This window comes from Ctenopharyngodon idella, chromosome 14, assembly GCF_019924925.1.
Source record: "Ctenopharyngodon idella isolate HZGC_01 chromosome 14, HZGC01, whole genome shotgun sequence".
Classification (NCBI taxonomy): domain Eukaryota; kingdom Metazoa; phylum Chordata; class Actinopteri; order Cypriniformes; family Xenocyprididae; genus Ctenopharyngodon; species Ctenopharyngodon idella.
The window spans coordinates 25898762-25912750 of record NC_067233.1 but is presented as its reverse complement, the minus strand read 5'-3'; the positions used below and the strand labels follow the sequence as shown (position 1 = coordinate 25912750).

The window sequence follows — 13989 nt, the reverse complement described above, 5'->3', positions numbered from 1 at the left end:
CTGAACTTTCAGCATCATTAATCCAGTCTTCAGTGTCACGTGATACTTCAGAAATCATTCTAATATGCCGATTTAGTTTATTTTCAATTATTATTGGTTATACTACAGTTATATTCCAGTTGCCTAAGTATGATTTATTAGTGGAAACTGTGGTTACCATGGTAATTTTAGGTATGGATGATCTCTGTCGGCCCCCAGTGTCTCGGAAACGTCATTACAGCACTTGAGCCTCGCGACTTGCCGTAGTTTAAACATTAATCACATGTATGAGTTGTCAGGAAGAAGAAACAATAGAGGTTTTTAGGCCAGAGCCGAGAACGCGACCCATGGGCGATGAATGATGCTGCTGCGCGAGCGAAGTGTCCGCAGGTGACTCACCTGCGCGAACCGGTCGCGTGCCCGCGCTTATACGAGTCATGCAGAATACAGTCCTCGTACCCGGAGCAATGAGTAAAGAAGCAGGATACGGATCAGGAATGGAAGAGTAGCTGAGTACACCTGATCCGTGCATGCCATGGGGAACTGCTGGGCTCAATGTTTTGGGCTCTTTAGAAGGGAAGCAAACAGGATACAAAGAGGAGGAGGGTGAGTCATTCATGGGGCTTTAATATGAAGTTTTTAAACAAAATATTATCCTGTGATCTTTGGCAGCATGATTCGCCTGTTGTCAGGTGCATTGCATTGAACACTCCTACAGCCGGTGAACAGTGAAAAATCTCTGGATCTTTATAAAGGAATGTACAAAAGAATAGGCTAAGCCTATATATTAGTACTGCTTAACTGTTACATTAAATACACGGAGTTTAGGTTGAATCCAACTGATATCAGTCCCACTAGCAATGTTCATTTCGCGAACGAATCGTTCCTTTGAAACGGTTCTTTTGAATGATTTATGTGAGCCGATTTGCATCGTGTTTGTGATTCTCTTCACTGTCGGGGAGAAAATACATATGTGATTTATATTTTGATAAGGGATGTAATTAAGTATTTAATCATTATAATATTTACTGGATACATAAAAAATGCGCAGCGATGAATGACACATTTGAACTTCTATTTCACACTTTTGAGCAATGATTCGAATCCGTTTTTTAAACGAACTGTCCGAACGAACCGACTCGCCTGAATGACTCGACTCATCAACGCTACTCTAGTTTCCGCATTAGTTGATGTCTGATCTCTGGACCCCGCCCAGAGTCCTCTTGTGAATCCGCCCTGGGACATCAGCTTTGTGTAATTTATCTATATCTGAATTTATTTTCTTGGATCTAAACCAGGCATGGTTACTCGCTTGTTTTTATATGTTGTCTATAAAGTCTTAGATTATTACTATTTTGAGAAGCAAAATCTCAGATTTTTTTTTTTTTTTTCAACCATAAGGGATGATAATATTGGACAGTGTTGTTACTTAAATCATGTTTTTAAATATAAACCAGTCTGGCCTGGTGATTTCATTTATTTATTTATTGCCAATAGGTCTAAGTACTTCAGAAGTACCACTGCTGGGGAACATTATACCATTGAGGTACAGCCATCATAATTTATTTGAAATTGAAAATTATACAGTCAAACCAAAAATTATTCAGACATTTTTGATATATTTTTACTAGTGGGTGCAGGACACTATAGTTCATTTATGTATTATACCCATACATTCTTCATACAGTGGATCACCAGTAAAATTGATAATTTGGAACCAAAAATTATTCAGACACTTTGACCTGACCTTGTTTTGCTTATGTTATCTGACAAAATTAAGATAACTTTTTTTTTTTTTCTGACACAGTTTAACTCTGAGATCTTGTCATATTTTATTACCATTTTTTTTAAACTATAGTGAATAAACTGTAATAATGAATGAAATGTTCAAGGTGTCTGATTAAATTTTGGTTTGACTGTATATAAATACATTGTCATCGCTGTGTAGTTTGAGTGACATCCATGCGTTCTGTTACAGTTTGAGAACCTTGTGGAGAGCGACGAGGTAAGGACACATTTACAGAAACACACTCGTGTTCTTATAATATTCCTTCTTTGTTTAGACATCAACAATTTTGCCTTCTTTTTCAGGGTGAGAGCTCGCAAAGCTGCCCCAGGTATGGTCTTATTTAATTTTGACTCTCTTTTACTGGATTTTACTTTTACCACCTGGATACATACAGTACACTCAAGTTAAGTACTATGTACTATATAGCAAATCTCAACAGCTTGATTGTTATATCATTGAAAAATATAAACTATCACCTTTCAGTATATTAAAAGCTGAATATACTGTATAATATATCCAACTTTTCCAGCATACAGTACATATAGTAAACTGATGTAAAGAAATATATATATATATATATATATATATATATATATATATATATATATATATATATTATAGCAACACTTGGCTGTGTGACTGTATAAATTTGACTTGACTTGACTGGAGCTTTAGAGTAAGGTCACTTGACTGACTGGTTTCATGTTAATTCATATTTCCTTTGTGGCAGCTGTGAACAGTTTTTTAACATTTACTAGAACATTTTCTCCTCATAATCCTATAATTTTGCTGCATAACACGGGGTCCTAACCAGACGTGAAGTGATAAGATTCCAGCGACGATTTGTCTATCCACATCAGTCGCTACGACTACGAGATGCAATAGAATTAATCAAAAATCACAGCCAATCAGAAGAGCATGTGGGCGGAGCTCTCTCTGCAAGCTTGCTGCACTCGCAACGAAATTGATAAGCACATAATCATAAATATTACACCCTTTTAACGCAATTAAAAATACATACTGAGTGACTGAAACACTGTTTGTCATAGAATACACTTGTTTGTTCACAGTTTGAATGTTCTTGTTTCCTTTCATTTGTTTTCAAGATCTGAGGTGAATTATCCATTGTTGCTTTCATTATGGCTATAAAGGTCGCACAAAATGATATTCAAACTCGTGTTAAAGGATTAGTTCACTTTAAAATGAAAATTACCCCAAGCTTTACTCGCCCTCAAGCCATCCTAGGTGTATCTTATGACTTTCTTCTTTCTGATGAACACAATCTGAGTTATATTCATAAATATCCTGATGCGTCCAAGGTTTATAGTGGCAGTGCATGGGACCAATGAGTATGAAGCTGAAGAAAGTGCATCCATCCAACATAAACGTACTCCAGGGGTTTAATAAAGGGCTTCTGAAGCGAAGCGATGTGTTTGTGTAAGAAAAATATCCATATCTTAACAAGTAAAATATCTAGCTTCCGCCAGACTGCCCTCATATTGAACTTGGGAAGAAAGTGTAACGTGTCTCGCAGTTCAAAACGCTTACGCTATGTCCTACGCTTTCCGTATTCAACTTATAAAAAAACCATAACTGATATAAATTAATAAATTAAAACAATGATATAAATTATAAACCAAGTATGAACAAATGTCCAGAGTTTTCAAGTTATTAGATTTTTAACAAAAAATAAATTTGTACCAAGGGGGCGTTTTGGTAAAATGCCCCCTCTCTGACAAAGCAATTTGCTTTATACATTTGCACCAAAATCAGAGTACAAGCAGTTTCAGCTTAAAAATAAAAAGACAAGCCAAAATAACAGTAGATAAATATGAATATTTATTAATGAACGATGCTGAAAATCAGCCTATTTGAATAATATTGTTAGCTGATGCTAACTGGCTAGCTAACTAGCTAGCTGATGCTAACTTGAGGTAATTTTTGAATATAGAGTCCAAATATTTTTATTCAACCACCTAGTTAGATTACATTTGATGGGAAAAACAAAGGATGTGATGTTCAGAACATGGTAACTACTGTAATTATGATGCTCTGTCGCTTGTTGCGTATCGCCTTTGTTGCTGGTTAGGACAAAAAGTCTGATTAGCAAGGAAAAGATACCTATATTAGCGTAAGATGACTTTGATTTGAAGACAGTGACATCAATTTTGTTGCATCAGTCTGAGCATAAACTATTTAACTTTTAAACTGTTTATGGATAGTATGTCTCTAAAAGTCACTCAAAGAAATTATGGATGGCCAATGATGGTCAAACTGTCTTTTCCTTTTCCTAGATAGACTAAAATTGACCAGACAGTCAAGACTAGCCATTTTATGGACTGTGATTAGTCAAATTCCTCTCAGATCAGTACATCACATCATGGCATGAGGTCACATAGATTTTGATTGGCTGATGGAGACTCTGAACTCTACTGTCTTCTGTTATTGGTCCAGACCTATTAGCGAAGAGGAGATCAGCCACTTGAAAGAACAACGCTATGCTGCCATCACAGACCAACAAGCTCTGATCGACAAAAAGCTGAATGCTGAGGTACAGCGGGTCACATCCGTACCGCCATCACATGTGCCCTGATGAAACGTTCACAATAAGACCAGAAACTTGTTTATAATGTAAACAAGATCTTATGTTAACTTTAAATATAATATGGTTGAGGTCAAAACATGTTGCCACAAAACAATGTTTTTACCTTTAAGTTAGAGCTTACTTTGAGTTTATGCTTTTATTTGTTGTTTTCCATTGCTTTGGTTTTCACCCCTGCTGAGTTTAGTTAACCTTCCCTTCCTGTTGTGATTTCTGCCCAGTTAGTGGCAGAAGAGGAGAAGTTAAGGCTAGAAGAGGAGGCTGTTTTTGCAGCCCAGCGCGAGGCAGCGCGGCTCGCTAAGGAACGAAAGCTAAAGGAGGTGAGGCGTTCGCACTGAGCGCGCCCAGCCCTTCTCTTAACCCCGCCCACTTACCTTCAGCCACATCTTTCTCATTTATGACATGCCTTCAGTTCTGTCTAATCTATATGTAACAAATTCTGATTTGAACAGGAAAATAAAATGAATGAATGAGTTTTAAAGTTATGCATTGTATATCATGTATTTTTGTTGAAATTACTCATCTTTAAAACGTATATCGATTGTGATAGCGCAATGAATATTTGAGATCAGGGACTTATAAACAGGATTGAAGGCTCTTAATGTTGGTCCAGCATCAAATATTGATTAACTTCTTCTGAATAAACCCAGCACTTAATGCTGATAAAAGTAAAATCGATCTGCTTCCAAGAAAACCTTCTCCACCTAAAACTAACTATCCTAAACTAAATGCCTCTCATCTCCCACTGTTTTTATTAGCACTTTTCTTGTTAATTTGCCCTCATGTCTTCTGTTCATTTTTATTTTTCTAATTTTGCTTTCCACCATGATTTGTGTGTTTGACCATCTGCTAATATTACATTTGGTGTCTGTTTCCCAGTAGGGCACTAAACTTTGGCACAAACAGTTAGAAATAATTTTAGCCTTGTTGTTGTTGCTGTTTTTGAAAATCTGAGTGGTACCATAGCATTTGGTGAAACATTAGTGGAAGTGAGTCAGTCGTCATTCTTAAAATGTCCTGTTTTCAGGGGAAGCAGCAACCGCAGAGGACCAAACCCAGATCAGAACCAGAGAGCAATGACCCTCGGCACAAACCGTAAGTTCATTCTGCCCTGAAAAGAATGCAAACCCCAAAAAGATTTTGAACACTTACATCACACTTAAAGGGATAGTTCACCCGAAAATGAAAACTTGATGTTTATCTGCTTACCCCCAGGGAATCCAAGATGTAGGTGACTTTGTTTCTTCAGTAGAACACAAATGATGATTTTTAACTCCAACCGTTGCGGTCTGTCAGTCGTATAATACATGTCAGTGGGAACTCCATCTATAAGAGTCAAAAAAACATGCACAGACAAATCCAAATTAAACCCTGCGGCTCGTGACGACACATTGATGTCCTAAGACACGAAACGATCGGTTTGTGCGAGAGACTGAACAGTATTTATATCTTTTTTTTTTTTTTTTTAAACCTCTAATACACCACTATCTCCAACTGCCTTGAGCATCCGGTTGGTGAGGTCTAAAAACGCGCTCTGTTGAAGTGATCTCTCGCGTGTATATTTCAATGAGTGCGAGCGATCACTTCCGGCATCAGAGTGCATTCAGACCTCACACACCGGATGCCGTGCATGCGCTCAAGGCAGTTGGACATAGTGGTGTATTAGAAGTAAAAAATTATATAAATACTGTTCGGTTTCTTGCACAAACCGATCGTTCCTTGTCTTAGGACATCAATGTGTCGTCACGAGCCGCAGGGTTTAATTTGGATTTGTCTGTGCATGTTTTGTTTTTTTTGACTCTTATAGATGGAATTCCCATTGACATGCATTATGACTGACAGACCGCAACGGTTCATCTCACCTACATCTTGGATGCCCTGGGGGTAAGCAGATAAACATCAAATTTTCATTTTTGGATGAACTATCCCTTTAACAGTGTATGAGTGTCATTACATTAGACACGGAATATCAAACCAAGTGGCATGTGGAAACAAATGAAGCAAGACTTTTCTTTAGAAATATCTTCCATTTTTGCCATTTTTTTTTTTTAAGATTGCCAAAAAAAAAAAAAAAAAAACTAGGTTTGCTGTGTTTGTTTGTAGAGCTGCATAATTTGGCCAACATTTTTTCATTATATACATCTGACAAAATCTTCACTTCTACAGTTTTACTGTAATAAAAGGTTCATCAGACTGTCATGCTCTGCACGTACCTAACAGTGTTTTGCAGACAGATGAGGTAACTGTGTGTGTGTTTCTCCAGCAAAGCGTCGGATGGAGAGTTCGAGGTGTACCTGCAGAGTGTGAAAGCTCAATCTGAAGCATTTCGCGGAAACAGTCAGTTCCCTTTAACACATTGAAATTAGAATACATTAATTTAAAGGAAAATATTAAATGCTAAAATCTGTATCAACTGTGTCTGTGTGTTAAGGACTCAGCTCTGAGACGAATGTGGTGACCCCAAACACCGAGAGCAGCTGGGACTTCACCAGTAAGACTGACGCCACATCACTGGACCTGGAGTGGGAGGATGAGGAGGGTGAGTGACTGCACAGAACTGTGATAACATTTGCTTCCTGCATTCAGTAATCATTTATGAGCACTATACACACTATAAAGGAGTCAAGTCACAAAATGCCCATTTGAATGTTGATGTTTTGCTGTTTGATACTGTTTTCTTTAAAAGCCACATCCAAGTAAGGGTTTAACTTACATTTTGGAGTGTTTATTAATCTTGGTTAACATTTACAAATACACTTATAAAATCAAAATATGTGTCTAATGTGAACTAACATGAACAAACAATGAACCACTGTATTATTTTTAAAGTGCTCGTATTAAGGTTATTACCTTTCATGGAGTGTGTAATGTATAAGGCCTTATGATTTCCGCAATTCGGGAAAAGCGGACGGAATCGCGGAATCCAGTCATAAAAATGGAATTTACTGTATAATGCGCAATGTCAAGGAATTTGTCAAATTTTTGGTGAATAATTAAAAACTAGGTCAGCACACTTAAATCACATCACAATATAGACTAGTGTCTGTGAATATTAAACCGCAAAAAGACTACTTAAATATGAATCCTGCTTGTTCTGCAACTCTGTGTGAATGAACCACACACACACTGAGGCACGCAGTGTTTTCAGCCTCTGCCGCCTCACTATATGAGGACATTAATGCATGAACTTCATCTCCAGAGCCGCACTGAGAGTCACTTCATGAGCATTTTACTGTTTCATTTGAGAAAAACTGTTGTCATATCATAAGCACGCAAAAACCCAAAGGTCTTCACGGCAACCTGTAACAATAAAAGTTCGGTTTAACTTAAAAAAATTGTGACAGAAATATATTACTGTTGTACAGTAGAATTTAGCTACATCTCAATGTAATAATAATGCTAACACTAATAATAATAAATTATTAAAACTTTATTTTTTAAGGAATAATCACAATCATTTTATTTTTTTTTTTAAATGTCATGCACTGATAAATGCATAGGGACATGTATTAACAGAGCAAATAGGGTTAATATAATCCATGCGTCTTTACTGTAATTAATTAATTTGTGGCATTACACAGGAATGAACCGAATGGGTCCTGCGTGGGAGCGTTCCAAAACAGAGGAGGACATTTTACGGGCGGCGCTCCGTCCTGGCGGGAAACAGCTGGACAGCGGCCCCACCTCCACCTCTGAGGACTCCAACGCTCTGGAGTGGGAGAACGACTTTGTCAGCGCACATCCTGAGGACAACGGTGACCATGGCGATGAGGACTTTGAGGGATTTGTTAATCCAGTACTGGACACGCCCACTGAGGAGGCAGAGCATAAGGCCAGCTCTGACCAGCAAGAGAGATAGTGTACGGCAAGAGACAGTGAGACTACAGCAATTTCAAATGCCTCATTCCAATTCAGTGTGATGTGTCTGCGGACGGTCAGTTCAAATTTATGTATTAAATGAAATTCCTAATTCTCAGTGTGAGAGAAAATACAAGGAACAGAAATGCTTTTTATGGTTTGTACTCTGTCATTGGGTGAATATCATGAAAATCGTCATAATTTATCCCAAAAAAAAACCATTTTTTTATATATATATATATATATATATATATATATATATATATATATATTATATAGCTTGCTAGCATTGACATTCTCACCACTTTGGTGTATGTTTTATTTTGATGTAATTTTTATTTTCAGTATTTTTACTGATGTCTGTATTATATGGAAGCTTGTTTCTGCCACTAAATAAAAAACTAAAAAGGTAATTGTGACTTTTTATCTCACAATTCTGACATTATAACTCTCAGTTGCGAGTTATTTTCTCACAATTTTGTCTTTTCTCAGAATTGAGATATAAACTAACAATTGCGAGAAATAAAGTCAGAATTGTGAGATATAAACTTGCAATTCTCACTTTTTTTTTTTTTCTCTCTCGCAATTCTCACTTTTTCTCACAATTGCGTGTTATAAAGTCAGAATTGCAAAATATATACACGGAATTCTGAGAAAAATCTTTTTTCCTTAGAACTGGACTTTAATTCGGAATTGTGAGTTTATATAACAATACTGACTATAACTCGCAATTTTGAGTTTATATAACACAATACTGACTATAACTCACAATTTTGAGTTTATATAACACAATTCTGACTTTATAACTCGTTATAACTCATGCAATTCTGAGGAAAAAGAAGTCAGAATTGTAAGATAAAAAGTCGCAATTACCTTTTTTTTCTTTTATTCAGTGGTGGAAACAAGCTTCCATAGTATTACAATAAAAATACTGTGATACAAGAATTTCAAACTTTTAAATCAGCATAAATTAGAGTCGATACAATAAATGCAGCCATGATGTATATAAATTACTCAATTTAAATGTGGCTTCTTTTTTTGCATTATGGTAATGAGAAGTGGGTGGGAAATGTGCTCAGTGGTCACAATCTTTATGGATCTAACAGAATGCTTCATTTTCTTTATGCAAAATATAATTTCTTTTGGGATGAAATATGACCTGGACATGTTCGTGACCGGTTTCATGAGATTCACTCTATTAGGTCACAGATTCATTACGATTTGTGTACCATGGGTTAATTTGCTCTGGTTTTGAATAATTAGATGCAGCTCTAATTTATTTTTATTCGTTTCATTTGATAACTGGGTGAGAAATGTCTTGCGTTCGTTCAGCCTTATTTCATAAGTTTTCATTAAAGAACTGAATCAAGTGCAATTTTAGAAGATGAGGGACATTTCTCAAAAGCCACAAATGTTTTCCAGAACCATCATAATTTTTCTTTTGCATGGTTAATATGATAACACTCATATCAGACATTATGTGGTATAACAGATGTGTGACTGTCAGGGAATGGTATGATGCATATGAGATACTAGACAGTTTGAAGCAAAAGACCTTTTGACTACAATTTTTCTTCCTTAAGTAAACAAAATGCATTGGAACACATTTAAATTCCATAAGTGCTTTTGAAATAGTCACTGATTATCTACCTGTATGTGTCTGTGGGTCAGAGGGTTTCTGGTCGACACTTCTTGGAAATAGCTAGTGTAAACAGCCAGCTCTTTAAACTCAGATCCAAAATGGATCAGAAAGAGGGAAAATACTTCATGGTGTAACATGGATCGTCATATTCTACCTCTGGTTTTGATAATCCTGATGTTATTGAATGAATTCATGGTGTCTTACTGTATCTAAAAAATGATCAATGATTTGGTGTGCGTATCTTTTGGGAACATGTACAAGTTGTTTCACAATGAAGTCAAAGAAATATTATTTCGCACAAAGAAAATATGGCATGTTTTTGGCATAGATTGTGACAATATTTTCATGAATTCTTATTCTATATATAACATATTATTGTTTTTCCTGTGATGTGAAATGTCTCATTTCACAAAATCACAATGGCCCAAAAATATGCTTATATTTTCTTTTATAATATGATATTATTATTTTTTTCTTTCCGATTTAATTTTGGGGTGAAATATGACCCAAACATATTTTTGTGACCATACAGACACCATATTAAGATTTTATATATATATACTTTATCATTTAATTTTATTTTAAAAGAGGCTGTGAGGGATAGATGTCTTTACATTGGCGCAACAAAACTTATATTGAGTTTTTGTTGATTGAAAGTTTTTCTCAGAAAGACATTTTGTCAGCTGAACAATCGAATTGTTGTTAAACAATACGGTCCATTAAACGCACTGTATTTCTATCCCTCAGAGCCTTGTTTTTATTCCTGTCAAAAATTAAATATGGCGTCTAACCTGACTAAGGTCTACAGCGGAACATCAAGGGACTTAATTGCTAATGGTATTAGCATCTTGTTTTTTTTTTTTTTCTGTCTGCCATTAACAGGATGAACAACCTCTTCCATTGACCCCCATAATTCCCTCAAATTCTGAATTGAACCTAATGCTTTTAAATGTTTTCATGAATTCTGATCTGTATATAATGGATTGTAAAGCAGACACTAAAGGCCTTTAAGAGTAGTGGAGACTCGAGTCTGACGCGACGGCGTCTGTAATCTAGTTGTAGGTCTCTGAGGACTGATGTGTAGAACATCAGCGCACACAAGAGCTTCTGTACAGCACAATCATGTCATGTTATTTTCTTATTGTACCAGCACACCTCAAAAGAAATGTATTCATGTCATCAGAATGTAAAGTATGTATGATTAATGCAGTGTTTGTTGTTGTTTCCCCCCCCCCCCACCCCTCTTCTTTTGAGTCTGTTGACCATGTAACTCGTCCTGTTTGAAGAGTTTGGGAGCACATTTGCAAAGATACATGAATGTTTGTCCACCAGTAGGAATTAAATAGGTACAAGTGATTGTAAATAACATGTAGCTGGTCTGTGAAATGATGACATTTGAAAATGCAGCCCCATCTGTGTGTTTATGGTGGCATATTTATGTAAATGACCACAGGGTTAGTAGCTTTAACTGATTCCCAAATGGAAACACTGTTACCAGGCCTTATTTTGCATTATGAGAAGTGTGTATTGAAATAATATTGGCTGTTCTCAATTTAAGGAAAATAAAATAGATGCTGAACATTCCAAGAAAGGCTCTGGATTCACATTTCCAAAGCGCTTCCCAACTCTTCAACAGCTTAAACTTGCACAATTTGTTGAGATGTTTCCTTGTGTTGGAGGAACTTTAAATTTCTTTTTACAATTCTGATTGTTTGTGATGAACCTGTCATAATTCAGATGAACTGAACGTAATTACTGTTTTTATTATCCAATCTACAGAACATAAGACCTCGGGTTAGATCTGACTGCTAATAAACAAATAGTGATATTACACCTGTCTGTTTGCATCTCTGTGAGGGAAAATTAATATGATGTTACATGTTGGTCTGTTTCAGTTGGGGACACAGGTGGCCTGTTGCATGAAGCTAGTTGAACAAACTCAGAGTTGACAAATCCAGATAAATCCAACCTGGTTTAGATCAGGATCAACTGTTGCACAACGCTCGGTATAAACTTTCTCTGTCAACTGAAAGTGTGACACGTGCGGCAAACAGCCAATCACGGAACAAGGAGAACGTCAGTTTGATTCACTTCTCGCGAGAGAGCCGCGCAATTCATGTCTCTTCCGAAGATTAAGAGATCGTTATGAAAAATTTGAAATTAAGCGCATTTACAAAGCAGGAATAAACACTGATGCAGTGAAAGTTTGAGAAGGCAGCTGAAAGAAAATATCTGACTATATCAATGCATGCGAATCAAACAAATAGACCAAATAATTAATATAGTTTCACAAAGAGCTAAAAAAAAAAACACATGTAAGCTTAATCTGTTTAAAAGCTTTATATATTATGCATGTACCTATTATATTTATTTTAATTTAAAAGCAAAGTTTAATATTGTCAATTATATTATATAATTTTATAATAGGCCTAATTATATGAATATGTCATATGAATTATTCATAGTTTTAATTTATTTAATATAAATATAATGAATAATTAGCAGCAAAAGATGAGCAATTTTGTCTCTAAAATGTTTTCAGTATAAACTGATTTAATTTGGAGTGAGAGATACAGGGGGAGTGGCTTTATTGCATCAGATACATGTCACTTTACTCACAGCTGATTGGTCCAGTTTGGGTTTGTGATCTCTAACTCAGAATAAGCGTAAGTTACCATAGCAATGAAACAATCCATCTTCATGAGCCCGAAAAACCAGACTTTGCTCAAACTAATCTTGAACTTACCTGGATAGAAACTGAAACCGGCTTTGTGCAACAGGCCAAGGGTGTATGGTATATTATTTTCCCCTAAGTTTGTCTTGTGTATTTTTTCTTCTGTAGTTAAAAATGGTATTTTAATTTCTTTTTAATCTCACACCTTTTCTGTTTCTGTTTTTACTCTGGTTATATTTGGTTTTCATTATTAGTTCAGGCTTCTTTACAGAAAGGGCTCTCTGGTGGTTTGTTGTCAACACTTTTAACATAGTCATTTCTTTCAGTTATTTTTGGAGTTTTTCCTCCATATTTTTCCATATTCTTCTCATTACTTTGCTCTGTTAAAGGGACTAGCCTATCTGTAAAAATGGTCATGTATTAATCACTCTTTATTGCCAACGTGTGAATGAAACTGAAAACGAGACCTTCCCCGACTCCCTAGGTTGTCTGAAAGCCTGTAGAACAATTATTATGTGAAGGACTCGGGAGCTTAAGCTATTTAGGATTCTGCTATTACTACTCAAATAAACAAACTTTGTGATAGCCTGCCACATTAACTCTTATTACCTTCACAGTTTTTTTATCCACTTTGGTACTATTTTCACAAGTAAGGTGTACATTTTCAAAACTCTTAGTACTAATATCACAACAGATCATCAAAAGTGCACTTTTTTCAAACATTTCAGCATATTTTTAATTGTGTTAGTACAATATACAAAATCAAAATAAGTGTTTCATCTATATAAATGTTTCATTCACAGTAACTGCCTTTCATAATGCTATTACTATCAAACTTTTCATTTGCATCTCTTTAATACATTTGTCTATTATTTAATTATTTAACTGATCTTAATGGTTAATCAATAGATTATTTGGTACACCTATAGATTTCTATAGATATTGATTTGGCATAGTTTCTATAGAAATTATTAGCAATTTCCGATATGGATAATTCAAAGGTGGGGTTAGTGTAGGGGGATAGAATAACAATAATTACGCCTATGGAGAGTCCCTGTAAACCACGTATACCAGTGTGTGTGTGTGTGTGTGTGACAGAGAGAGAGATACAGATACAGAGAAATTTGAAATTTGTGAACAGAGCAGGACAGAGTACAAGGGGAAAGAAACAGTCAATAACTGTATTGCACCCCTACCCTCACGGAGGTCTGTGCACGCCACTGAGAAGAAGTGAGACAGATGGCATTGTTTTACATTACAGTATGCTATGTGCTAGTGTAGACTGTAAAAGGCATTACCATGGTAGAGACTGACACATTATTGTAACTCATCCTTCATCTGTAAAGATCAGTTAGATTCAGTCATATGGTACAGTGAGAACATTTACTGTATTGGCAGCAAACTCTGTTCTAGCAAACTGTTCACACCTTTTGATAACACACTGA

The 13989-nt window shown here is 35.9% G+C and overlaps 1 protein-coding gene across 2 annotated transcripts; it reads left to right on the top strand.

Annotated features, from left to right (window-relative positions):
- Positions 1 to 263: 263 nt before the first annotated feature.
- ap1ar (adaptor related protein complex 1 associated regulatory protein) lies at positions 264 to 11701 on the top strand. 2 transcript variants are annotated; one of them, XM_051860041.1, is made up of 10 exons: positions 264 to 585; positions 1477 to 1525; positions 1958 to 1984; positions 2071 to 2096; positions 4223 to 4319; positions 4592 to 4690; positions 5398 to 5465; positions 6634 to 6707; positions 6802 to 6909; positions 7952 to 11701. In XM_051860041.1, exons 1-10 carry the CDS (start codon positions 515 to 517, stop codon positions 8227 to 8229), a joined length of 897 nt encoding a protein of 298 aa, XP_051716001.1. In that variant the 5' UTR covers positions 264 to 514; the 3' UTR covers positions 8230 to 11701. The 2 variants fall into 2 exon arrangements, with proteins under 2 accessions (XP_051716001.1, XP_051716002.1); XM_051860042.1 differs by lacking the exon at positions 4592 to 4690.
- The last annotated feature ends 2288 nt before the right edge of the window (positions 11702 to 13989 follow it).

What these genes read in the sequence shown, in the direction of transcription:
- ap1ar (XM_051860041.1), top strand. Translation starts at nt 515, where the DNA reads ATGGGGAACTGCTGGGCTCAATGTTTTGGGCTCTTTAGAAGGGAAGCA. An exon ending in ACCTTGTGGAGAGCGACGAG is followed by an intron (nt 1,985 to 2,070) that starts GTAAGGACACAT and finishes CTTCTTTTTCAG; the next exon opens with GGTGAGAGCTCGCAAAGCTG. An exon ending in ACAAAAAGCTGAATGCTGAG is followed by an intron (nt 4,320 to 4,591) that starts GTACAGCGGGTC and finishes ATTTCTGCCCAG; the next exon opens with TTAGTGGCAGAAGAGGAGAA.